At 42.7% G+C, this 27,092-nt stretch overlaps 1 protein-coding gene across 3 annotated transcripts in view; it reads right to left on the reverse strand.

Moving 5' to 3' along the window:
- Positions 1–787: 787 nt before the first annotated feature.
- Positions 788–27,092, reverse strand: part of thsd7aa (thrombospondin, type I, domain containing 7Aa) — a 194,980-nt gene continuing 168,675 nt past the window's right edge. The window contains exons 25-29 of one of the 3 annotated variants that reach the window (XR_006375187.1): positions 18,996–19,078; positions 10,998–11,211; positions 10,538–10,625; positions 7,377–7,734; positions 788–4,332 (exon numbers count right to left, since the gene is read on the reverse strand). Coding sequence is in view for 1 of the 3 variants with exons in the window: in XM_044171549.1 (XP_044027484.1) it covers positions 4,245–4,332; positions 10,538–10,625; positions 10,998–11,211; positions 18,996–19,078 (473 nt within the window). In the remaining 2 variants the exon portion in view is untranslated. Of the gene's footprint in view, positions 4,333–7,320; positions 7,735–10,537; positions 10,626–10,997; positions 11,212–18,995; positions 19,079–27,092 lie in introns of all 3 variants that reach the window. The other 2 variants (XR_006375188.1, XM_044171549.1) reach the window with 2 other exon arrangements.

A 27,092-nucleotide genomic window follows, 5' to 3' on the forward strand; every position in this document is an offset into this window, starting at 1 on the left:
TTTATAGATATCAAAAAGATATCAAGCTCCTCTCCTGTGGAATCAGGTCCCAATTTGGGTTCGGGAGGCGGACTCCATCTCCACATTTAAGAGTAGGCGAAAGATTTTCCTCTTTGATAAAGCTTATAGTTAGGGCTGGCTCAGGTGAGTCCTGAACCATCCCTTAGTTATGCTGCTATAGGCCTAGACTGCTGGTAGACTTCCCATGATGCACTTCTCTCCTCTCTCCTCTCCCTCTGTATGCATTTGTATCCCATTTTGTGCTTTCTTGTTTCTCTCCTCTCTCCTTCTGTCGCTTTCAGCAGGTATTTCTGCCTCCGGAGCTGCAGAGTCTGGATCTGTGGTTGTGGGTCACTTGCTGCCCCTGTGTTCCTGCTCGACAACTGCTACTACAGTTGTTGTTATTGGCTTTGTTACTATTATTGTCATTATTATTCCTATGACTGTCATTCCTATCATTATTACTTTATTAATATTAATATTATCACTACCATTATATTATTACTATTTTAAAATTCTAGGTGGAATTTGCATTGTGCTTCCCTCTCCCCCATCCCCTTCTCTCTCTCTCTCTCTCTCTCTCTCTCTCTCTATTCCACAGTTGAAGTATGTGGAAGTGGGGACACTGATGTCACTGATATGATGATGAACAGGAAAATTGTACTTTTGAATATTGTGAAGCACTGAGCCAAAGACTAAACTTGTATTCCTATAACCTTCTATGAACACCCAAAATTTTATTCTGTTTTAAATTTCAGATCAGGCACTGAAGAAGCTTGCAAAAATATTTTCAAATATTTACCTTGTTTATTAACAGCAATTAGTCAAATACATATAAACAAACAGTAGCAAAAGGACAGAGTTCATCAGCGAATTTGTATTTCACAAGGTTGTCAATATCGCTTTTAGCAAACCCACACTCACACCTCCATTTTTTTTCTTTTTTTTTTCTTTTGGCATAACATCTTGTGCAGTAAAAAAGGAAACACATTATAGAACATGAACAATAAATAAAAAAAGAAATATTTAGCGGTTTATTTACAACTCATTCCAAAAAATATAAATTAAACATTCCGTTGACTTACTAGTAACATACTCCACAGAATATTAAAATGCCATTCTCTGGCAATGATATGATGTCTCATACTGATAAATAATACACTTTTAGCTTATCAGGCAGCATTGTATGGTTTCAAAATACTCCCATACAATAATTCCTCCTGAACTAAAGTTTTGTCAGTGGAAGAGCTTCTGGAAAGAACTTTACACCATGCTGGGGCACTAAAAGTCACCCAGAGTGATATACAGTAGTTGGGCTGAAAGCTCTTTAAGAGGGAGACCACAACAATGGTTGATTGGTAAAGTCTCTCTGGGATACATTGCTGACTAAGATGAATGTTATTGAACACTTGAATGGGTGAATAAAACCTGTAAGGCAGAATGCAATCCTTTAGGTCTTTCAGACAGTTTTTCTGTAACTGTGAACAGAGAGGAATGTCTACAGAGAATTATTTGTTTCCTGGTGTACTACAGCATACAACATTAGACTGGATTTGAGGGCATTGTAAGTTGATAGAGACAGGACGTCTCACAAAGACCTGTGTAAATTCAAATTGGAACCTTTTGGGTGATTAATAACACATTAATAACTTAAATTTATAACTACAGACTTGTTGGGGGGATGTCCCAGAGACCAAAACTGATGGTTCTTTTGTGCACTCCTTGTCAAAACAACAAATTGGCCAACAAAGTGTAAATACCAAAGGTTAGTCATGCAGGTTCCATGATATCCAGGTTTACAGCGGGATATTTCAATTAAGTCAAAACTTAATACAGTGTGATGAACAATGTGTGTAGGCTGCTAACAAGAACAAACAGTAGAATTTATTTCTGGCTTCCATTATTTTCATTGGTCTACTTCAAGCAATTGATTTAACAGTCACTACCTGAAGGAAAATACGTGATGAACGTGATGGGATTGTGTTTTATTTCCTTACATTCCAAGTTGATAAGGATCAGTGAATTGCTCCATCCAAGAAATTTTGGGATATTAAGGGCCAGGTTTTGTCCTCCAAATTTGTGAAAAAGAAAGCTATGTTTACAGTATCTACCAAATTTGGAGGAGCCTTTGGAACAGAACAGTCTCATCCAGTCCATCAGACTCACTAAACTCTTAGGGCCGGGTTATGCTAGAAAAGAACTAGTCCGTATGACTTGTTGTCCGACCATGTTGGAAATCAAGTGTGTATAACTATTCCAAAACTGCCGTATTTGAAGGCCAGTGAAAAGCTCAGTGTCATAGTGAGGGGGAAGATGTGAAATATGGGGATAACAGCACATGTTGTACTCAGAGTAAAGAATGAAAAAAGAGAGACAGAGGAGCGAGAAGTTCAAACCCTGGCTCCTTTCTCACCTCTACACAGCTGGCCAATCACTATGTGAAGTGGGTGTGAATGTCCGATTGAGACACCCCCATCCATCCGATGTTGGAAAGGGGTTGGGTGAGGGGGTTTACGAAGGTGTTCGACCATCTGACAAGCAGTTCTGGTGTCAGTATACTGGCACCTTTAAGTTCCCAAAATGCTTCAAGCTAAGTGCTTGTGAGATTGCCTAACAGTATCTGAAACCCCCTTTACCCAGCCATTGGTCCTGGTGTGTGGACATTTGAACTTCTTCCTTAGCTCTTTTTTCATTCTTCACACAACCGAGTACAACACCATGACTGTGTTGTTATCCCCATTCATTGTCTCTAGACTACAAAACCACACAAAAGGCTGAGAGTTCTTGGAGATAGATCGAGAAGGCAGTGGGATGCAGCCAGGAGGAGGCTATGACAGCAGGCTTTTCACCCTCTCTTGGAGTGTGGCCATTCAGAACCTGCAAGTTTAAACACTTTTGCCTTCAGACATGGTCAGGGGATGCATCATATGAACTAGTTAGTTTGAAGCACACTGAGACCTTTACAAGGAAATCAAGGAACACAAAAATCTTTTGACTAAGAATGAAAGAATTCTGAGATGTAAGTCAGAATCAAAGAAGCCAGTATTCTATCATCTCTGACTTCTGATACTTTTCATCAGAAGTCTGATATTTTCCTCAGACTTTGATTTATTTGAACTGAATTCCAATAGTAATCTCCAAACTCAAATGTCACAGGCCTTTATACATCTGAATACTTGAAGCCAAGATTCCAGAGCATCTTCCTCCATCCTCTGGTTTTGTTTCCTCTTTTCTTCTTCTCATATCACAGCTAAAAGGTTTCATAATGGAAGGGGTTTCTATGTATTTCCTGCAGCCTGAGTCGATGATAGTAATGTGTATGTATATATGTGTATAATTTACAAAAGTAAAAGATCATGATCTAAAAGCCACAGTCAAAAAATCGTCAAAAAATAAATGAACTCAGAGAGTTTGGGACGTGTAACTGTACATACTAGAAAGGTACATTTGAGAACACAGAAAAAAAATCCTATTTACATTGAGTCCCATCATATCACACACAAGAGGTAATAGAAGAAAAATATTAACAAACATTAGTGAGTTCTGTTTGCAAAAAAAGTCTACTTTTTTACATTTCTAGCACAAGACTGTATACCATCTTGTATTGAGAGAGGCAGTTTCCTATGGCAAAGCTAGATAAGTACATATCATGCTGCACTAATATAGTGCAAAATTATGCCTGAAAATGGAGAAGGGAGAGGCAGGCAGAAGTGACAGTGGCTCTGGGAATCATTACGCTTTTGTTCTCTGGTTTTATCTTTTCTTGCTGATGGACCCAGGCCAGAATGTTCTTATTCGTGGGACAAAGAAGGAGTATCCTAAAGAGATGATGTCACTCAGCTGTGACAAAATTAACAAAAAGACCAAAGGAGAATTGTGTTTTTAGAGCCAAATCTGTGTTTTTAGACGACCATGGTTTGGATGTTACCGGCAGTAGTAGATGGCAGAGAAGCAAAAGCAGACTTCCAAAAGAAGATTAACAATTCATGAAGGCTCTTGTGAAACAGAGTATCAAAATGGAAGTTAAAAAAGAGGACAGGGACATCAAGGCTACTAATGGACATGGATTCAGTGTCTTGATCTTTGAGGTTTCTCTTTCTGTCAGAATCATCTTCCCAGGGTGTCCACCTGTTGGGTGAACAATGCCCGGCGGCAGCCCTGACATCAAGGCGTTTCCATAGCAACCCTGTGTGTCCTGCATAAGGACGAATGTCTGTAGGTCAGTGTGGTCAGCAGGAAAACTTTTACATGTCGGCGTCTCCGTCGTAGGCCAGAGTCAGCGGCTTCAGTCTGTTGTTCATCTGCCGTCGCTGCGGCCTCTTTGGCTTTTTGCTACAGAAGAAAGAAAAGGGGAAAGAATGTTTAGAAAATCTGTAGCATTGCTTGGACCTTTCCCAACAAGAGTAGCCTTCAGTATGAGAGGCATAGTGCTGTTGAAGCGAAGTCAGTTTGCACATTCCTGACTTGTCTCTGGACAGTTTGCCACGTAGTTTATGGACCATACCACTGTCTTTCCATTTACTCCCAATCCCATTCATTTTTTTCTTTTCATACATACATTGCCATTAACTGATTTTTAAAGTGTTATTTACCTTCCAGGCAGCCACTGAATTTCATTTATTTCATTAAGGTATGATAGTCAGATTTGTCCTCTAAACTTAACATCAAAATATGTACGATGCATAATGTATATAAGCCAACCAAAATAACTCAAATGAGCATTTTGTGGTCTGCTAACACTATGGTTAAGGTTTGGTCAAGTTCAGGCACAAAAAACACTTGGATAGGGTTAGGGTTAGGGGAGCTATTGTTTTCATGGTTAAAGGAAAGGGGGAATGAATCTCAGTGCTCAGTGTCAAAGTCATCTGCTTCGATGACCCATCCATCTACTCCAACCTCTAACCTATTAAGTTTTTTGGTGCTATAACAATTTTGCACTACTTCTACCTTCATTTCTGATAGAAAACTGTCATCATTTTCACTGCCACTAGAGGTCCAAATGTAAATAAAGCTTGTTATGGGCATTAGAACAAATGACTATAATGATGTCATTCCTCTTGTAAGGACAATCTCAGTTTGAAATGTGTTTGGGTAACAAATGTGATTGTGTCATCAAAACACTCAGTTCAGTAGTAAGTTCAGTTTGTTACTGCTTCAAGTTTTGTTCAGTTTAGTACAAAACAAAGCCTACACCAAGATCTGTCTATAAGCTTAATGGCTCAGCAAGCCTTTAACCAGTAAGTAACATACTGTATATCACAGCTGTGCTGACAATGGTGCTCTCCCAGTGAGGGGAGCTCACTCCAGTTAACAGATACTGATTCTGTTAAAGGTTCCTTCCTTTATGAACTGAACACCTCTAATAGCAGCATACATTGGGCGAGTAGCAGGGCACACCTTGGATAGATGCAGTAGAGTGAACACTTGGAGCTAACTTGGATTCAAACCCTGTCCCTCTTGCTGGGAGGCGACATTGCTAACCACTGCACCGCTGTGCCACATCTGTAAGCGTAGATTCATTTTGTCTGCACCGCTACACCATACACGAATCACTTTCCGTTAACAAATAACAATAGCTGACATAATGTTCACCCTGATGGATTAACTTAATGTTTCATTTGTGTTAGAAAAGTGTTTATTTTCATATCGTTGGGAAATGATTAGGAATGGTTGCCTGGAAGGTGGAAAAACAAATTCAAAATCTAGAACAATTTGGAATTCTTCGTAAAAGGGTCAGCACTAATGAAATCTTAGATTTACAGTTAATGTCAGTGAAGACAGGCAAAACAGTGGTTATACGTTATTTTAAGGAATATATATTTTAAGGACTTGTAAGCAGGTTAGTTATATTGTAGACATCGCATCTCAGGGAGATATACATATACTGTATAACATTCATATATTTTACATTACTTTGTACAACATTTTGGATAAATGGTTTTATCCACTTGGGCACTTGAATGAAAATAGAAATGGAAGAGAATGACTGCGTCTACATGAAATGTGTGTGGATGACCACGAGATGGCAGCAGAGGAAAGATGTTACAATCATGACTGGCCTGCAGGTTGGCATGTCCAAAGTTTGTAAAGCCCTTTGTATGCTGATTTTTGAACAGTGAGAACCACTCAGGGCAGTAGCTATCATAACAGACTGAACACTGAAGTCATTGTATTTCTTCTGTAAAATTGGGAGTTTTAATGACCTGGGAGGAGTTTATAGCCTACAGTTTAAAACAATTACACATGGTGGGTATTTAACTGGCTTATTCTAGTAGTTTTAGACTCAATATATTCAAATTTGACCACATTTAAACGAATAAAATAAATAACAAATAAAAATTGTATTATTTCCCCACCACAAATCTATTGCTGGCAGCGCAGGGAAGGTTTTGAGATAACCAACACAGGGACTGATAGTGGCAAACTTGTCATGTAGAACTAGCAGTTGCAGTACAGTAGTCGGAGCAGCAGTACCGGTAGTTCTGTTAGTGTTAGATTAACAGCAGAAGTAACGATGTTTTCAGTTTAGACTTAATCTGCATGCTGCTTTAGAAGCTTTTGCAGCCAGACAAGGATTGAAATTTGGGAGTAAACTCTAAATATATGTCTTGTCCTTAATTATTGCTAATTACAAACTTACTTCACATTTATAAAAATATATATACTACTGTGACTAAATATCAGATATTGGTAGCTTCAGCCATATTAACCTTTAAACTAATAGAAATAAGCCTATTTGTTTTCTTTCTGAGAGTGAGAAGAGAAGATGGATATTAATCTCATGTTTGTGCAAGGACAAATCTGGAGTCAGGACGTGGTTAGCCTAGCTTAGCATAAAGCATCGTGCCTGTACAGAGACCAAAACCAAAGAGCTGTGCTCACTGACTACCTCTGGCAACCTGCGATGTAGCCAGAGACGCTGCACTGGGTGGATGGATACACTGTTGTTCATCAAGAAATAGTTCCAGCACATAACTCAGCCTTACACCACAAGTTTTAGCTTTTACATTTCAGTCTGAGCACAGATAAAAAAACAAACATGATACAACATGTTAATAAGGGAGCTTTGGACAGAGCCAGGCTAGCTGTTTCCCCATGCTTCGAGTCCTTATGCTGAGATTGACTTGCAGTAGCATTCTCATACAGCTCTGTACTTAACACAGAGACATGTGATTAATATTTATCTTCTCATCTCACTCTCAGAAAGAAAAGGAATAAGTGCATATCCTAAAATGTTGAACCATTTCTTCAAAACCTATATTGGTCAAGAAATAATTAGGTAATATCTCTAAATTATACAAAGCACAAAAAAGAGCAAACCTATAAAGTGCAGTCTGCAGTTGTATGGTGTGTTTGATGGCATCTGGACTGCTCACCTCAAGGAAGTGATCCACTAAAATGAGTGCACAGGCAATGGAAGTGTTTGGGTACAAATGAATGTCAGGTGCAGTGAGCTACAGCAGGGTGGGGTGAGGCCCTGACTAAGTGATGAGCGTTTCATAGTGAGGTGGTGGGGGTGGCAGTGACTGCTGCTGCCGTGGTTGTTGTTGTGATGGTGGAGGCTGTTGGAGCAGTGCCTCATATTGCTGCTGCTGCTGCTGTTGCTGTTGGAGTTGACTGTGCCGCTGCAACTCGTCCTGCTCTAGTTTCTGGCAGGCAGGACAGGTGTAGGGCACAGTGTGGCTGTTTGGGTCCATCCAGCTCGGCTTGCAGAAAAGGCAACAACCACAGTAACTGAGCAGAGAGTATGAGGGTGAAGGTGGAGACAGAAACACAAGAAATGAAGGTGGCAAATGATGAGGGAACTCAAAGTAAAATGAAAAATGAAGTGAACTGAATAAATGAATAAACATAAGCAGTGATGTAATGGAGGTTACGCCCAGGTTCAGTCTCTTAACCCACATTGATGAACAGGAAGAGTTGCCACATTTTTGTCACAAGTTTTCCTCCCTGGGCCTAAAAGAGCTCCAGATCAGAGGATCAGACTGATGCTGTACTAGACACGGATTAAGCCTAGGACTAAAGTCTAGGTCTAAAGCTTATAGAGTCTTATAATTAAGGCTAGCATAGAACTCGCAAATATTGAATAAATAAAGCAGAGCTGATAAAAGGAAAATTGAAAGGATTAATGTGCTCTGAAATTATGTCCTGTCTAATAAAGACATTAATGATTAGATAAAACAAGCTTGGTTTTCATTACACGTGTATGTCATTTACCATTCAAGTTTGCACTGCAACATTTATCATTTACCATGGGCACTGTGTTAACCATAGGACACACCTATGGTACACCTCCACTCTCCTCTAGCAGCAAGTTTGGAAATGTGTCTCTGCTGCCTTCCAAACCATCTCCATGACTCTTGAGTGTTTTTGAACACAGCAAGCTGATGTTACTGTTTCCATGCATTCATGGAAAGCACTGTGTGTGACAGGAAAGTTCGTCAGAACTACTGGAACAACAGTCAGCTCAGTCTCTGCTGAAGCAAAAGTGTTGTCTTTTAGATGATTTCACTCTGCGCAGCCTCTTATTACTTGCTGCCAACATGTGGTTGTTGAAACCGAATGATTCAGGTAGGGAGATAAGAAAAGTGCAATGGGATAACTTCCGTTATGAATTGGCGCTATATAAATAAAACTGAATTGAGTTGAATGATTCCGCGGGCACAACAGCATTAGCTGGCCAGTTTATGACAGGGGCCTGTTCCAGAAAGCCGGTTTAACTCTGACTCTAACCCTGAACTCGGAGTTGACTAAACCTGAGATGGGAAACTCGGAGTTTTTGGTTCCAGAGCAGGTGATCAGAGTTAGTTCAATCATGTTCACTCTCAGTAAGGCATGTGCGTGGCTAAAGGGAAAAAAGCCATCATCAATGGAATACAGTGATTCACCATGGCCATGGGTAAAGAAAGAGCAGAGTCTTCATTTTAATACAGTGGAGCTCGAAATGTTAATGTGTGCCAATGCGGACCATGACGTTAGTCGGCTGTGAGAGAGCCTGAGTCGGACGGGAGAAAAGAGTCAATAAGTCAACACTATTACTATTATACTATTATATTATATTTAATGTAGTCCACTCATTCATCATTTACCAGACTTCAATTTCCGTAATGGATGATGAAGTGCTGTAATCCTATTATATGTAACATTTTTAAATATATTATTCAGCTGTAACAGCTGTGACAGACACAGAATGCAGGTGGAAATATGGATCTAACAGATAAGACATAGTTGACTCATGGACCTGTGACTGTAAACTCACAGTCCAGACCAGTAATAATGATTTTGGTGATTTGCAGTTGAAAGGGTGTCTAGGTTAAAACTTTTTAGGTGTGAATTTTACATATAAAAATCTTGCTCAACGGCATTTAATGACCATATTTCAATGTGTGTAAATTCAAACAGATTTATTTACTTACTTATTTATTTGGATCTCTTTTAGCTCAAGACTAGTCTCCCAAGAGGCCACTAGTGTGCTAATAAAATAAACTGAGAGGTTCCAGACTAATATGCATTGGCAAATTTAGTCTGCCGATGCCAGGCTATATTAAAGGTCCTCTGTGAAGTGTCGGACGACAAGTGGTGCTATAGAGCGAAGTTTTTATGAGTTTGTTTGTATCTTGTGCACACACAAGAGGATGCACATGCATGGGCAGGTGATGCGATACACAGTCCTGTGATGCACCAAGAAATGCCGTGAAGAAGAATACTGTTAGCAAGCATATATGGATGTACAACAACGTCGGTTTCAAAATCTTCCAAAAATACTCTCTAAAACTGTTTTATGAGAAAATGCACTTGACATGTTTATTAGGCCTCAGCGGTAGAAACAAGGCGTTGTTTGTTAACAACAGAACTCCACAGGGCACCTTTTAAAGGGCGTCTTCAGTGATTTAGTATAAACTTGCAAGAGACAAGACAAGAATGGCCCCAGTTAATAACACAGGCTTCCTGTTTCAAATGAAGCTTCAGGCCCAAGTTCATAGATAGATAACCCTAGTGACATCACTACGACATCCTCAGGGTTAGTTTCTAAGCCTTGATAAAGTTCTTCCAGAAGCACAGAAGATATTATACAGCTGTTTTCCCAAGCTGTGTAGTACTGCTCATGATGAGTAAACTGACTAAACTAATGTGGAAAATTGGTGAAATGGCCCTTTAAATAATAAACACCAGCTGATACAACTGATAAGCTGGCTAATCAAATCAAATATGTTATTACATCTTGGCAAAATCTTGTTCATCAATTTAATTATACTTTCATCAGATGCGTTTTTGTTTTTGTTTTGTTGTGAAGTTTTCCACTTTATCAACATGTGTCAAACTAAAGTGGAGATATCCACTGAAAGCCTCCTGTAACCTTCCAGAAAAGCAGAAATTGATGCTTTTGATAACCCTGAACCATTTTTTGTTTCAGCAGACGGGTCCTTCGTCATTATGATCTCCATTACTTCACTGCATGTAGGTGAATAACTAATGTGATGGCAGAAACAAAGCACACAGTAGAGACACGCAGTAATAACATGTAAGTGTACATTACCATGCTAAGTATGTCATGGAGATTATAAAGACCAGCAGAACAAACGCTCCTGCTGCCACTCCATACACCCAGGTCTTCAGCTTCCCATCTGCACAGAGAACCACACACACACACACACACACACACACTTACTATTAATACACTGCAGGAATGTGTACTGTATGACATTTCATTTCCTTGTCTAAGCTGAAGGGGGCAGTAGAGTTATACACACAACACTGTGTGGAATTTACATTTATCTGCTGCACTTGTAGTGTGGTTAACTGTTGGTCACTGAATCATCAATGTAACACAGAGGTACACATATCAAGCCTTTGTTTTCCATTTTTTACTATTTATCTTCCTTTTCTGTTCTTCCTGCTGCTCTTCTTGCTCCCGCTTTATTCCTGTTGTGTCTTCTTCACCCCCTCTTGCTTCTTTTTTTCAACCTTTTGTCCCAGACTGTGTTGAGGTGCATTACCTGGGCCGAAGGGCTGCAGGAACCAGGTGCGTCCCACCCTCCCTGGTGTGCTGGCTGCAGGCTGAGTGGGGTTGAAGGCTCGGATGGTCTTGACGTCGGCCCTGTTGTCACCCGCAGTGGGGATCTCCAGCACCGGGATGACCGTGCACTGGTCCAGCAGGCCGTCAGACGTCATCACTTCAGTGTAACCCTCCTCACAGCCACACACTCCCGCCTGACCCAGAAAGGAGGAAGGTTAAACACAATGACATGGACAAATCTTATACTTCTTACACCAGAAACCTGTGACCGCACGTGTTGTGAGCGGTCTAACCAAAGAGTGAATATGCTCTTTACAGATTTCATTTGATTAGTTGATTAGTTTTAGCTAAAATCAATCAGCTCCTTGGTTTTGCTGCCGTTGAGCAGTAGGTTGGTCTCTGTGATTGTTGATTTCCTCCCGATATGATGTAATGTTGAACAGGTAGAATGTCTTGGTTTATCATGTTAGCATGCTAATTTGCTAATTAGCACTAAATGCAAAGAGGGAATGCTGGTATTTGGTCATAAACCAAAGTACTGGACACATTCAAATGTTGACCTGCTGACACCGTTAGATGAAAAGTGAGGGATCACAAAAGTTCTTACAGTTCATCCTGAGGGGAACATGAAAGTCTGCCACGTTTCATGGCAATCCATCCACTAGTTGTTGAGACATCAGTCTGGTTTTGAGCGCCACCTTCTGGCAACTCAAAACAAGTTCAGGAGCAGAAGGTATGCAGACAAATGTGCTGAGGAAGCAACAAGGCAAACTGATAGAAAACAAAGGGTGGACCTGTTTCTAAGAAATCCAAGTTTGGATGGCGAATCAATGTTGTTCATTACAAAGTTTCGGAAGGCATTCGGAAGACGTTCTACAAAAACATTTGCAGATATTACAGAAAGATGAATTGATAAGAAATCTACACGGGAAAGCCAAGAGTAATATTCAAAAGAGGAAATAATGTAAGGGACAAGTTGGCATGTTCTGAATACGACCCCCGAAAACAAAAACAAAAATCTTTACAAACTGTAATCATAGCGATCCCTGATGGAAACTATAAATGTGGGGTCTGAGGACAATGTAACAACACAATGAGACAAACTTTGTTCAGCCATCCACATACAGGTAAAAAAAAAGGACAAATCAGTGTGCGCGAGCTCATGCAAAACAAAGGGTGTCATTTACTGATTAGGAAAAACACTGACTGATCAACTGATTTAAATACACTGTCTTTTGAAACAGTAATCTGAATAATTAGGTTGAAAGAACACAGAATGCATTTACTTTCGGTGGACTTGAATTGAAGCTCACACTGGTCTGCACCTCGAAAAGTTGAATTTTATGCAACATGAGTGATGACCTAAAAAAATACAAACAAAACATGGACGGTAAAGAAATAAAGAACATAAGCCTACACAGGCTAAATAAACAAGAATGGGTGGAGGTAAACTACACGGGGGGAAGATAAGATTCTGAAGGAAATCTTAAGTAACTGGCTGTCTGAGTTCTGTAACCCTCTGCTGATTGAAAGCCATTGTACTTTATTTTTACCGGTATGTCTCTTGTAAACAAGTTGGGTTGGTTCGACGCTAATTTCAACCTCATCTTATCTGCAACTGTCTTGATTTTTTCCCCCCAGTCCTCATAACTTTCCCTTCTTTGTTCTAGTGTACATATGTAGTTATTTTCTTGATGGAGGTCAGGCAGAAGTGATAGGTTCAGGACGCTGTCACTGCAGGCTTGAGGCTGCTTCTTCATTTGTGTATTATGGCAACAACCGCCTCGAGCAACCGTCACATTGATTTAAAGCATTCTGAAATGATTTTACTGTTTGTTTCATTTGTGTTTAGTACTTCAAATATATTGTATTTAACAGAACATTGCTTACAGACAGTTATGTTTGCTTTGTTACTTTAAAATCAATGTATCAATCCTGTCAGTACCAGTAATACGGATTTTAACACTCTCTTTAAGTCTAGCACAGGCTACAGGACTTACAATTTCAGAATTGCTGCACTGCTACAAGACAGTATTTTGTCCAAGACTGATGTCATGTTGACATGCGGGTGCACGTCCAACACAACTGATCTCATATGATGGAGGCGATTCTTTCGTCTTGGATCAGATGAAGATGAAATCAATCAGGCCACAAGTCACTTCTCAGTTCAGGATGGTTTAATACACGCGTGGTCAGACACAGTCTGCCCAGGACAAAGGAAAACCATCCTTTAAACTGCGTGCCTGTTTACCAGTCCACCTGAGTCCATGGAGGGACCCTCCGGGTACTTCTCTCGACATTTGCCACCATCAGAGAACGCAGAAGACTCCAATGGTTACACAACTTATAAAAGATACATACAAGATATAAAAGTTGATCTGAAATGATTAGAAGAATACAAAAACGTTTTAAATGTGGTTAGGTTATGTCCTCATGTAAAAACCTCCCATCCTAACACAAGGCGTGCTCATTACAAGGTTATTCCAGTTGGCGAGATCCGCAATTTGAGCAAATATTCAACAGTGTGTGTGTCTGTCGTCCCCCTCCTTTGCCGCCCCTGGTTGGATGCGCGCTCATTGAACAGTGCTTATTTCCCATCTGAGACTTGTGTTCAAGGTGTTCTACAAACGCATCTTGTTTTTGGCTACGATTAATATCAAACACGTTTAAAAAAAAATGATGTAGCATCTAGGGCAGCTCACAGCACCGAGACATGTCCCAGATCTACACCGCTCGTCTTGATGGTGGAGGTGTTCACAGGTGCTTTCGATACCAGTAGTTAAGACCCGACCTGGGACCCAAGTCCAAGTCTGATTAGGTATTGCCATGGTTCTAAGGTCAGATCACGTGGTGCATCAAACATCTTGAGGCAGACGATGAAGCAGACGAAGAGTGTGAAGTGTGAAGTGCAGGAAAAATAAAGTGTATTGTTACTTCTGCTACTGCTTCTACAACTGCGGCTGCGTGTTCATGAGTGGAGCAACATGCCAGTGTTGATGTTGAGTTCTGCTCCTCCAGCATTTAGGCCATTTTGTTGCGCAAAGCTTCAAGCTTGGGTCGGCTTCAGGTTTGGTTCTTGTCAAATGTAATAAATTAAGAAATTTCTCTCACTCTCGCTTTCTCTTTACTGCTGCAAGATAGCATTTGTTTTGTGCGAAAGCCTTTCTGTTGGTCCAAAGCAAGCACATCACTTCATCTTTGAGAAAGGAAAAACTGTGTGTGCAGGAAAGCCACCCCTCCTCCACATCTGTCTCTCTCCATCCCTGACTCATCGCCCTGCAGGAGGTTCCCAGCTCCACGACAATATCTGGTGAATAATCAACCTCCGAAATCCCTGCCGTGCAAACAGTAGCTGCGTATGTCCAACAGCAGAGCAGGAAATGAGGAAGTGTTCATTTAAATCTCCTTAGTGGCAAACGAAGGAAAAGTGCGGTTCAGCACCATGTTGTCATTATGTATATATCTGGGTACTGTCTCTGGAGGGTGCTGCTGTAATGTTCATACATACACAGTACAGACTTACCCACACTTCTCTCATCCTCCAGACATCTCCAGCTTCCCTTTAGCAACCACATCTCTGAATCATACAAACACATGCTAAAACAAAAACAATTCATCCTCCGTTTTGTGGTGTATAGGGCCTCGTGGCGTATATTTACGCTTCAAAAACCTCATCTTCATATTAGGGCTGGGTGTCGTTTGAGATTTTACGATATAAGTGCCAATGCCATACCTCAGTTTCGGTATGAAAACCACTACAATCCCTCTTTCAATACCTGAGTTTGAGGAACATTTTCTAAAAAAAAAGAATCTATCAAAATATGCCAAATTCAATGCACAAGTGTTAAATGTTGTCTTACCACAAGCAAACATGCAGGGAATAAAATGGTCTAAAATTAGCAACTATGATTTATACAAAAATATAACACCACTGTTTCTTCACAAATGATCTGTCTTACACAGGATTCATTGTTAGCGGACAGCGTTTTTTGTTTGTTTATATCGTTCATTGCAGCATTAGAAATGCTGTCTGAGCAAAGAAACCTGTGGCGATCCCTGCTTATTCTGAGCGTGTGTGTGTGTGCTGCGTCAGATACTGTGTCTGCCTGTGTTATCTTTCAGGTGCCAGAGGAGCTGATTACAGTATCCAGCCAGATCTGGAGCACCTGGGCCCAGTGCTCCACAGGACATAAAGTCCCAGCTTCCAGCGTGGCTCGCTCTGTCCCTGCCAGTGCCTGCAACCCCTTACACTACACTATACATCCACACATCCACATGAACACTACTGATGTCACTGACTAACAAACCTCACATCTGAATTTATCTCTCAGTTTATCTGTTTTGTTACAATAAATAACTTATATTTGTTGGCATTTTGTGTCTGTTCGCATTTTTGTTGGCAGTTTTTGATACTTGGCTCTTTATGACACTTGATGCTGCTCCTAAAAAAGCAAATGTTAAGAATCTCTTTATGAGCCCAATCGATCAACATGATGATCAACATTCGGCAGCTTCAGCCCAAAAGCATCAGTGTTGACCTTGTACATGGCAGCAGTTTTACTTTACTGCAAACACAAGTAAAACAGGCATGTTAGCATTGCTGTATTGTTCATGTCACTCTAATGAGCAGCGGATTCCTGACTACAGACTAAAGAGCGGAGAGCATTGGCAGGCCCCAGTTCAGCCTGACAACTGTCCAAGCAAAACACTATCGATTATCCTCCTCCGCTCCCTGAGTAGCACTTTAAATTCTCCCTTGGTATTCACAGCAAGTTTATAAATGGCCTGACATCGAAAGCTAAGGATAAAAAAAAGCTTCACACCCAGTGTCATGGACCTCTGGTAGAAGAAAATATCCTCTCATAAGAATAAAATATTCCTTTTGCATCAAATTCAGAAAGTTCATTTAATATGACAAAAAACAGAGAATAAACTTAAATCATTCAGTTTCTAAAATCAAATGAACTATATCATATTAAATAAAAATAACCATTCTGAACTAGAAAATGTAGCAGCTTGGAGATCTCAAGTTCCCAGTCATATTCCTTATTCCACTTTCACACAGATGGCAAGTTTCAAACTGTGTATCAGATTCTGTGATCAAATGTGCAAAAGTGCACTCATAAGAAGTGACATTATATTTAATAGTTTTTTAACGTTTGTGCCTCAGGTTAATGCCTACAGCAACAACCAGCTCAATATCTCTAAATATCTAAAAATTATATGAATCAATATTTTCATCAAAAAAGGTTAACAAACCAATTACTTATTGCCAGATATTTGCCTCACTACAATTACTGTAATACATAATGATTAATACATTTTTTAAATACACAATGAGCAATTAACGAGACTAAGAGCCTACAGCCATGCTAGCAGCTCTGTGAGGCTCCATTGGGCAGTGCTTTCAGCTAAATGCTAACGTCAGGATGCTCACAAAGCAATTAATGTGACAATTAATATGCTGAGTTAGCAGGTAATGTTTACCATGGGCACCCTCTTAGTTTAGTGTTAGCTAATTAGCACTAAACACACTGTTTAGCTGAGGCTAATTGGAGTGTCATTAGTTCTGCAGATATTTGGTCATAAACCAAAATCTTGAACAAATTGAAACTTTGACCTGATGAAAATAAGTTAGGAAACAACCAAAGATATGATGCGGCTAGCTGTGGCTAGTAGTTGTACGCTAAAATTAACATTGGTTGCTTTGTTAAAGGGGACCTATTATGCTTTTCCTTATTTTCTGTCATATATATAATGTTACAATATCGGATGCTCATATTAAACGTGGCCAAAGTTTTAACTAATGAGGTAAGCGTATGTAAAATGAATCCCTGTGAGCAAAAAGCTCAGGCTTCAGACTACTCTGAACACTAGGTTTCCAAAGGTTTTTACTGCTTTCATGCTGAGATGACGTCAGCCTAACTAGGATGTCTTGATGATCGTCATCTGCGCTCATCTGTATCAAAGATGCTCTATAACATTTCTAAACCGTCTCTATCTGTATTGAGGACTTGTTAGTTTTTGCTGTTTGTATAATTATTTTGTCAATAAAGAATATATATATATTTTTTTTAAAAGATCATCTGCGCTCATGATCTGCTTCAGGTGCAGCACCCTCACAAAGTACAAGGACACGCCCATCCATCCGCTAGCTCAGTCTGGCCAAGTTGTTCGGCCGCTCTGCTCATAGCGCTAAAATGAAGTGTGGAGATAGGTCTGGCTATGCGACACTGCTCTGCTCAGGACTACTCTGAGTTTTTAGAGGTTGTCCAGTATGTCTAGCAATTTTTGGGTTGTGAAGGAAAGTTAGTTAATTTTGTGATGGAAAGATGGCTTTGCAGCTAGCGCTATTAGCTAGCTGAGCCTGGGCCTGAAAACCTCCTCCCAGCAGCCCAAAGCTCCTGTGCTAGCAGTGTAAACAACAACACTCCTGGGCGGAGTCAGCTAGGCTGAAAGGACCACAAGCTGCACAGCTTATGGCAGCTAATGTTACAGTTAGCAGCAGTTAGCTGCTACTTTAAAGCTATCTGTCCATCAGGAAACTCCATAAGTTACCGTGAGTTGAGGCAGAGCAGCCGAAGGACATCAGAGGGAAAACCAGAACATTTGTTTTCCATAAATATGATCCACTTTCATCAAAATCAGTGAATAAAATTATAAAAGTTGTGTTTTTGTACAGTAAGCAGTGAGGCCTGACCCTCAGAAACACTCTGCTCAGGCGGCGTTCATTGTTTTTCCAACCAAATTCTTGTCTCATTTGTGGTCTGAGTAAATTCATCCAATTCAGTGCCCCATATTGCTATTTTCCAAGCTAAGCAACTGTAGCTGTCATATGCCGTCCAGCACATGGGCAAGACAATGATGTGGTGGGTGGTACAGGCTCACAGCAATGGCAGTGTTCTTTTCCAATGAAAGTAGCTAGCAGTAACTCCAAAAGTGATGCCATTCGTTCATTTGCATGTTGATGACGTCATCTCACATTAATTTGAAATTAAATTTTTTCAATTCAATTTTATTTCTATAGCGCTAATTCATAACAGAAGTTATCTCATTGCGCTTTTCCTATAGAGCAGGTCTAGACCGAACTCTTTATAATAGGTCTCTTTAAATGCCCCTGAAGACTACTGATCTAGCAACCAAACCAAAACATGTTTGTTCAGATTAACTGAGCTCACTCTTCAGTGTTTTAGTGTCGATACTTGGGCCAAAGACAAAACACTTGGCTGCCATCACTATCTGTTAAGGGTTTGAATGGTCTATCTATGTAGTCAGTGGACAATGTGTGAACAACTTACTGGGCCGACCAACAGCAACTGCAATGGGCCTAGTTAAATGGGTCAATGAGGTCCATAGCCAAGGAGGAGAGTTTTGCCTACTAAAGACAAAGCTAGTGAAAATCACACTGCAAGAGAACGCACAGCCATACACAGTCCACATGGCTAGGAGGGTTCCCATCTTGCTCATGAAACCTGTAGAGGGGGAGCTCAATACGATGGAAGCCAACGGCATTATAGAAAGGGTGACAGTACCAAGTGGTGCGCACCACGGGTGCATGATGAACAGTAAGGACCTGAACAATGTTCCCAAACGGTGCCAGAGACTACTCATGCGGCTGATGAAGTTTGCCCCACGGCAGAGTATGCACCAGGTAAAACTCTGGTGGCGGCAGACACAAGGTAAGCCATTATAGGGTAGAGTAGGCAGAGTAAAATAGAAACATTTTTAGCTTCGATTTAAAAGTAGCCAGAGTCCGGGCTTGTCAAATATCATCTGGGGGATTATTCCAGGTTTGTGTTGTATGATAACAAAACTCTGCTTCACCGTGCTTTGTTCTGCTGCTTCTGATGCTTACACTCAGACCCTGATCAAACAGCTTCACAGAAAATACCATCCAGGGCAGCAAAGCAGCAGCACTGTGGATGCTAAAGTGTAATGTAATATTGCAATATTTTTCATCACTCCATCCAAAACTCACCTCTGTGCACAGGGAGCGTGGCTTGGTGCAGGGTGGGTCACAGGATCGGTCAGCCATCGGCTTGGCTGTCGCTGGGCATCCACCTGCGGAGCAAAGGCCAAAAGTTCAAATGCAAGCTCAGAGCTGGTGTTTCTGTCACTGTAAGGTACAAGAAACAGTGTCAGACATTTGCTAGTAGTCAATCAATAACACTATTACAGTCCAGTTTCCTAACTGCTTTTCTTACACCTCTCCAGTTTGCTGAGCTGAAGGTGGTGAGTGTTACAAGCAGCTGCAGCCATCTCTGTTCTTGTCTCTCTGAAAACAATACTCACTTAGATTCAGCTCATTAAAATGACCATGGGTAGTGATGCTGGAATAATTGGATAATTAGCTCAGTTTGTAATGCATTAAAAATTCCACTCAAATCCCTAGACTGATTCAGGCACTTTTTTAATTCATCCTTTCCAAACACATTGCATGAAGGCTGAGAGTATGCAGGCATCCAGAACTGATTTAATACCCATGAAAGCTTCTTTATTTTCCCCTTCATATGGTGATTTACTGCATTAAAACTAAGACCTCTTATATCTGCACAATAGCCCTTTCCGGAGTACCATTACACAAATGTGGCGACACTGATGACTTCCATTTAACCAAAAAATACACTTTATACCTTTTATTCAATTCCTTCCAAGTATTCACTACATACTATAAATGATATAAGGCTGGACAGACATGGATGTAAACTGCAACTTGACTGGTTGGCGGAGGCATACAACCAACCGCAGGGCGGTAATTAGTTTTAATCTCATTCCACTCCTGACTATGAATTCACAGTTTTGTCAGTAGGAGGGTTATCATTCAGTCACTTGGTAATCAGGTTCATCTGGGGTTTTGCTGAGTTGTAGACTATGTAGGGCAAGGAGTGCGTATTCCCACTGTGGATAAAATAAGATGGATAATGTAGACAGACAGTACTACTGACATGAATGACCTGTATGAAAAGTGGGATTTTCGTAAGTAAGCAGCACTGTAAATTGCTGTGGAAGTTCAAGTTAACAACTATTCATGGGAATTTGTAGGCAGCACAGAAAACTACCAGTTTTACAAGCTTGAAAAGCTTGGCAGTTGACCCCCTCCCCAGCCCCTAGGTCTAGGGAGGCTTTCACGTGTAAATGAAAATGCTGTGAGCTACAGTGGTGTGAAAAAGTGTTTGCCCCCTTCCTGATTTCTTAATTTTTTGTTTGTCACACTTAAATGTTTCAGATCATCAAACTAATTTAAATATTAGTCAAAGATAACACAAGTAAATACAAAATGCAGTTTTTAAATTAAGGTTGTTATTAAGGGAAAACAAAATCCAAACCTACATGGCCCTGTGTGAAAAAGTGATTGCCCCCTAAACCTAATAACTGGTTGGGCCACCCTTAGCAGCAACAACTGCAATCAAGTGTTTGCGATGAACTTGCAATGAGTCTTTTACAGCACTGTGGAGGAATTTTGGCCCACTCATCTTTGCAGAATTGTTGCAATTCAGCCACATTGGAGGGTTTTCGAGCATGAACTGCCTTTTTAAGGTCATGCCACAGCATCTCAATAGGATTCAGGTCAGGACTTTGACTAGGCCACTCCAAAGTCTTCATTTTGTTCTTCTTCAGCCATTCAGAGGTGGACTTGCTGGTGTGTTTTGGATCATTGTCCTGCTGCAGAACCCAAGTTCGCTACAGTGGTTTGCTGGAGTCCCAAAGCTTTAGAAATGGCTTTATAACCTTTTCCAGACTGATAGATCTCAATTACTTTCTTTCTCATTTGTTGCTGAATTTCTTTGGATCATGATGTCTAGCTTTTGAAGATCTATTGGTCTACTTCACTTTGTCAGGCAGGTCCTATTTAAGTGATTTCTTGATTGAGAACAGGTGTGGCAGTAATCAGGCCTGGGTGTGGCTAGAGGATTGGTTTGGATTTTGTTTTCCCTTAATAATAACAACCTTCATTTAAAAACTGCATTTTGTGTTTACTTGTGTTATCTTTGACTAATATTTAAATTAGTTTGATGATCTGAAACATTTAAGTGTGACAAACATGCAAAAAATTAAGAAATCAGGAAGGGGGCAAACACTTTTTCACACCACTGTATACAAATGCAAATAAGGATAGTAAGAAAACCTCTGGTTTAAATAGATCAGACTTAGTATAATTATAGACTCATAAATTGTAGCTTGAATAGATTTTATGTAAGTAAGTATGCTATGATGACCTTGTATGCCACTAGCATGGTCAATAATGTTATTTAGAAAGATACACAAACAGTACAATATATTTAAGGCATGCACCTTAAACATTGGTTTGTAGTCCGCCAGTATAACCAAAGAAGAAGAAGATGACCCCTTTCAGCCAGTCCCACAACACAGACAAGAAACTGCTGACTGCTATGGGCTCTTCTCATTTGTCAATTTTGTGATCCGGAAATCGATCTCAGCGTGCCATCGTAAAGGAAATCTCAGTTCCTAAAATGCAACACGAGGAGCTACGAGCGAGGATACACTGGTGCATCCTTTGTTTGAAGTCTTTTCAGCACGTGACACGCAGCTGGAATATACAAACCATGGTGGGAGCAGGACTCCACAAGTGATCCTTTTGTATTCACAAGTTGTATTAGTTATTTAAGATGATCAAATGTGCAATCAAACTTTCTGCCCTTCACCATTTGTTTAGCACCTCATAAGGTGCTGTTCTAACCGCATTCCTTAATGACATTTCACCTTGATATTAATTGTTTTTATCGCTACACCCAATTCAACTGCTGTAATTGTGACATGATGTTTACAAGTGCAAACAGCTGCTAATATGTCACATTACTATATCAACAAGAACATTCTCCAATCAGAACTAATTTGCTGTATTTCATGTTGTCTAGTCTATTGCCCATTATGCTGTCCGCAAATATAATTCCAAAGTAGTGAGAGAGTCGCTAAAAGGAGAGAGAGCTATGAGTGCTTGAGCAGAACTAGTGTAAGTTTAAATGTACTGCGGGTTATTAGCCGCTGTAAACAATATAACAAAATTAACTGGGTTGAGATGGTTAAGATACAGCAGCAGAAACGCAGCAAGCGGATATGAGACAATACGCTGACTGCAGCAAGTCAGGTCACAACTTTAAACTTGAAAGAAATAATGATTTGACATTAATCGTGATACTATTTTGGCCATATCGCCCAGCTATAAACTGCTTACACATTTGTTCTTAAAAGTTACTTTTGTCTTTTTGTAACTTATAGCATTGGGAACTGTGTGTCGTCTTCACACCTCCGAAGCAAATTGCAGGCACTACGATCCGGAGCAAAGGTAAGATTTAAAAAATAGGCTACATGCATTCTGCTGTATAAACGGAAATATATACATATTCTCTGATGTATTTGCATTTTGTTTTCACAGACTAAGCTCACCTCACAACGAGGCAGTCACTTCTTATTTGGTCGAAGCTCTAGCTGCAAGTCCAGATTTGCAGAGTGTGGAGAATGACGTCATTCTATGTAAGTAACTTTTACTGTGATTTTTAAAAAACTTTTACTGTGGATCTTTTATGGTGAATTAGCTATGCTATTTCTGTTTTTTATTCATAACATACTTGTTTAATTGTTTTCCAGCTGCCTACTATGAGACAGTACTCAGGAACTCCAGGTACAGCCAACCAGACCTTACGGTTCAGGCAGCAGCCATGAAGAGTTCAGCCCGGAGTCAACAGAGAAGGAAAAGGGTAAGATTTATTAGATTAGATTCAACTTTATCGTCACTGCACAGTACAGGTACTGAGACATGTGAATGACGTGACATGAAATGTAAACGCCAGGAAATGCAGAGTAAACAGTTCGAGGTATGATAAGAATATGATGTACACACTATAGATAAGATATAAACACTATAACAGTAGTATATATGAATACACTATAGAAGATCCTCCTTGAACCGCCACCTTAACGTGGTGGAGGGGTTTGAGTACCCGAATGACCCTGGGAGCTATGTTGCCTGGGGCTGTATGCCCCTGGTAGGGTCACCCATGGCAAACAGGTCCAGGGTGACGGGTCAGACCAAGAGCGGTTCAGAAGACCCTTATGGATTATTTAAAATCAAGGCCAGTTACGTCGCCCGGATTGGCGCTACCGGGCCCCACCCTGGAGCCAGGCCTGGGGTGGGTGCCCGACGGCGAGCGCCTGGTGGCCGGGCCTTTCCCACGGGGCCCGGCCGGGCACAGCCCGAAGGAGCGACGTGGGGCCGTCCTCCCGTGGACCCACCACCCGCAGGAGGATCCGTAAGGGGCCGGTGCAGAGAGATCTGGGCGGCAGTCGGCGCAGGGGCTTCGGCGACCAGATCTCCGGACACAGAAACTGGCTCTAGGGACATGGAATGTCACTTCGCTGGGGGGAAGGAGCCTGAGCTTGTGCGGGAGGTTGAGCGTTACCGGCTAGATATAGTCGGCCTCGCCTCCACGCACAGCCTGGGCTCTGGAACCCGTCTCCTCGAGAGGGGCTGGACGCTCCATTTCTCTGGCGTTGCCGGGCGGGAGAGGCGGCGGGCTGGTGTGGGCCTGCTCATAGCCCCACAGCTCAGCCGTCACGTGTTGGAGTTTACCCCAGTGAACGAGAGGGTCGCGTCCCTCCGCTTCCGGGTGGGGGACAGGTCTCTCACTGTTGTGGCGGCCTACGGGCCGAACAGCAGTGCAGAGTACCAGGCCTTCTTGGAGTCCCTGGGAGGGGTACTAGATAGTGCACCACCCGGGGACTCCGTTGTTCTACTGGGGGACTTCAACGCCCACGTGGGCAACGACAGTGACACCTGGAGAGGGGTAATCGGAAGGAACGGCCCCCCTGATCTGAACCCGAGCGGTGTTCAGTTGTTGGACTTCTGTGCTAGTTACAGTTTGTCCATAACTAACACCATGTTCAAGCACAAGGGTGTCCATCAGTGCACGTGGCACCAGGACACCCTAGGCCGGAGGTCGATGATCGACTTTGTTGTCGTATCATCTGACCTCCGGCCGCGTGTCTTGGACACTCGGGTGAAGAGAGGGGCGGAGCTGTCAACCGATCACCACCTGGTGGTGAGTTGGATCCGCTGGCGGGGGAGGAAGCCGGACAGACTTGGCAGGCCCAAGCGTATCGTGAGGGTCTGCTGGGAACGTCTGGCGGAGCCCTCTGTCAGCAGGGTCTACAACTCACACCTCCGGGAGAGCTTCTCCCAGATCCCGGGGGAGGTTGGGGACATTGAGTCCGAGTGGACCATGTTTTCCACCTCCATTGTCGATGCGGCGGCTCGTAGCTGTGGTCGCAAGGTTTCTGGTGCCTGTCGCGCGGCAATCCCCGAACACGGTGGTGGACGCCGGAAGTAAGGGATGCCGTCAGGCTGAAGAAGGAGTCCTATCGGGCCTTGTTGGCTCGTGGGACTCCCGAGGCAGCTGACAGGTACCGGCAGGCTAAGCGTGCTGCAGCCCGCGCGCGTCACAGAGGCAAAAACTCAGGACTGGGAGAGGTTCGGAGAGGCCATGGAGGAGGACTATCGGTCGGCCTCAAAGAAATTCTGGCAAACCGTCCGACGGCTCAGGAGGGGAAGCAGTGCTTCACCAACACCTTGTACGGTGCGGGTGGAGAGCTGTTGACCTCGACTGGGGATGTTGTCGGACGGTGGAAGGAATACTTTGAGGATCTCCTCAATCCCGCTGTCACGCCTTCCGAAGAGGAAGCGGAGGCTGGGGACTCGGAGGCGGACTCATCCATCACCCTGGCCGAAGTCACTGAGGTTGTTGGCAAGCTCCTTGGTGGCAAGGCTTCGGGGGTGGATGAGATCCGTCCTGAGTATCTTAAGTCTCTGGATGTTGTGGGGGTCTGGGACAGTGCCTCTGGACTGGCAGACCGGGGTGGTGGTCCCTCTGTATAAGAAGGGGGACCGGAGGGTGTGTTCCAATCACAGAGGGATCACACTTCTCAGCCTCCCCGGTAAGGTCTATTCCAGGGTACTGGAGAGGAGAATTCGTCCGATAGTCGAACCTCGGATTCAGGAGGAGCAGAGTGGTTTTCGTCCCGGTCGTGGAACACTGGACCAGCTCTATACTCTCCATCGGGTGCTCGAGGGTTCATGGGAGTTTGCCCAACCAGTCCACATGTGCTTTATGGATCTGGAGAAGGCATTCGACCGTGTGCCCCGGGGCGCTTTGTGGGGAGTGCTCTGGGAGTATGGGGTCCGGGGCCCTTTGCTAAGGGCTGTCCAGTCCCTGTATAACCGGAGCAGGAGCTGTGTTCGCATTGCCGGCAGTAAGTCAGACCTGTTCCCGGTGCATGTTGGACTCCGCCAGGGCTGCCCTTTGTCACCGGTTCTGTTCATAATTTATATGGACAGAATTTCTAGGCGCAGTCAGGGGCCGGAGGGTGTCCGGTTTGGGAACCACAGGATCTCATCTCTGCTGTTTGCAGATGATGTCGTTCTGATGGCTTCTTCAAACCAGGACCTGCAGCATGCACTGGGACGGTTTGCAGCCGAGTGTGAAGCAGCTGGGATGAGAATCAGCTCTTCCAAATCTGAGGCCATGGTTCTTGACCGGAAAAAGGTGGTTTGCTCTCTTCGCGTGGGTGGGGAGTCCTTGCCCCAAGTGGAGGAGTTTAAGTATCTCGGGTCTTGTTCACGAGTGAGGGACGGATGGAGCGTGAGATTGACAGGCGGATCGGTGCAGCGTCTGCAGTGATGCGGGCGCTGTATCGGACCGTTGTGGTAAAGAAGGAGCTGAGTCGAAAGACAAAGCTCTCGATTTACCGGTCAATCTACGCTCCTGCCCTCACCTATGGTCATGAGCTTTGGGTAGTGACCGAAAGGACAAGATCGCGGATACAAGCGGCCGAAATGGGCTTCCTCCGCCGAGTGGCTGGGCGCTCCCTTAGAGATAGGGTGAGGAGCTCAGTCACACGGGGAGCTCGGAGTAGAGCCGCTGCTCCTCCACGTCGGAGAGGAGCCAGCTGAGGTGGCTAGGGCATCTGATCCGGATGCCTCCTGGACGCCTCCTCGGGAGGTGTTCTGGGCATGTCCCACCGGGAGGCGGCCCCGGGGAAGACCCAGGACACGCTGGAGGGACTATGTCTCTCGGCTGGCCTGGGAACGCCTCGGGATCCCCCCGGAGGAGCTGGAGGAAGTGTCTGGGGCGAAGGAAGTCTGGGAGTCCCTGCTTAGACTGCTGCCCCCGCGACCCGGCCCCGGATAAGCGGAAGAAGATGGATGGATGGATGGATGGACTATAGAAGATATAACCAGTATAGACAATGGTATTTGTGGTATAAATAATGAATAAATATGAATAATATTGTTGGTCAATGTGACATTATTTTTCAGTTACATTAGTAGATGTGTGTGTCAACACGCAGTTCACTGAGCAGTACTGATTGTGTTTACAGCTGCTGGAAGTGAGGCAGAGTGTACGAGCTGCAGATGACATGTGGCTCTTCTCATTTCTCTATTTTGTGTCTCCTTTCTCCTCCGTCCTCCTGCCTGTGACCCAGAAATCGATCTCAGCGCACCATCTTGAAGGACATCTCAATTTCTAAAAGGCATCTCGAGGAGCGAGAAGGCTTGCCGGAGGAGCTATGAGCGAGGATGTTCATTGCAACCTCGAGATGTTTCTACATGTCATAATGTTAATAATGAAACATTTTTCTGGATTGTGAAGACATGGTCTATAGCCTTTATGTAGGCCTATTGCTGCCGACAGGTATTTCAATGATGTATATATAGTAGGCAACGTGTGTGTATGTGTGTGAATATATATGTATGACATCTGTACATTCTTGTTACATTATGAATAGAAGTAAATATATAAGCTGTAGGCTATAACAAAACAATGGAAAGATGATGCAGCTGTGCCACACGTCACTTTAAAATGAGGGCTCCAAAGCAGGGATGTCTCATTCTGTTAAATGCCTGTTGCCTCGACTCCTCTCTCGCGTCTCTTCCTCGCCTCATCTGCTCGCATCTCTGGTGCGAGGTACTAAGATTCGAGGAAAAGAATCAAGGATGTACAAACTAAGAAAGACTGAGAAAGACCTATGGACTTCTGGAGGGGCGTCACGATTGACATGA

The sequence above is a fragment of the Siniperca chuatsi genome, linkage group LG17 (genome assembly GCF_020085105.1).
Source record: "Siniperca chuatsi isolate FFG_IHB_CAS linkage group LG17, ASM2008510v1, whole genome shotgun sequence".
In the NCBI taxonomy this organism is placed as follows: domain Eukaryota; kingdom Metazoa; phylum Chordata; class Actinopteri; order Centrarchiformes; family Sinipercidae; genus Siniperca; species Siniperca chuatsi.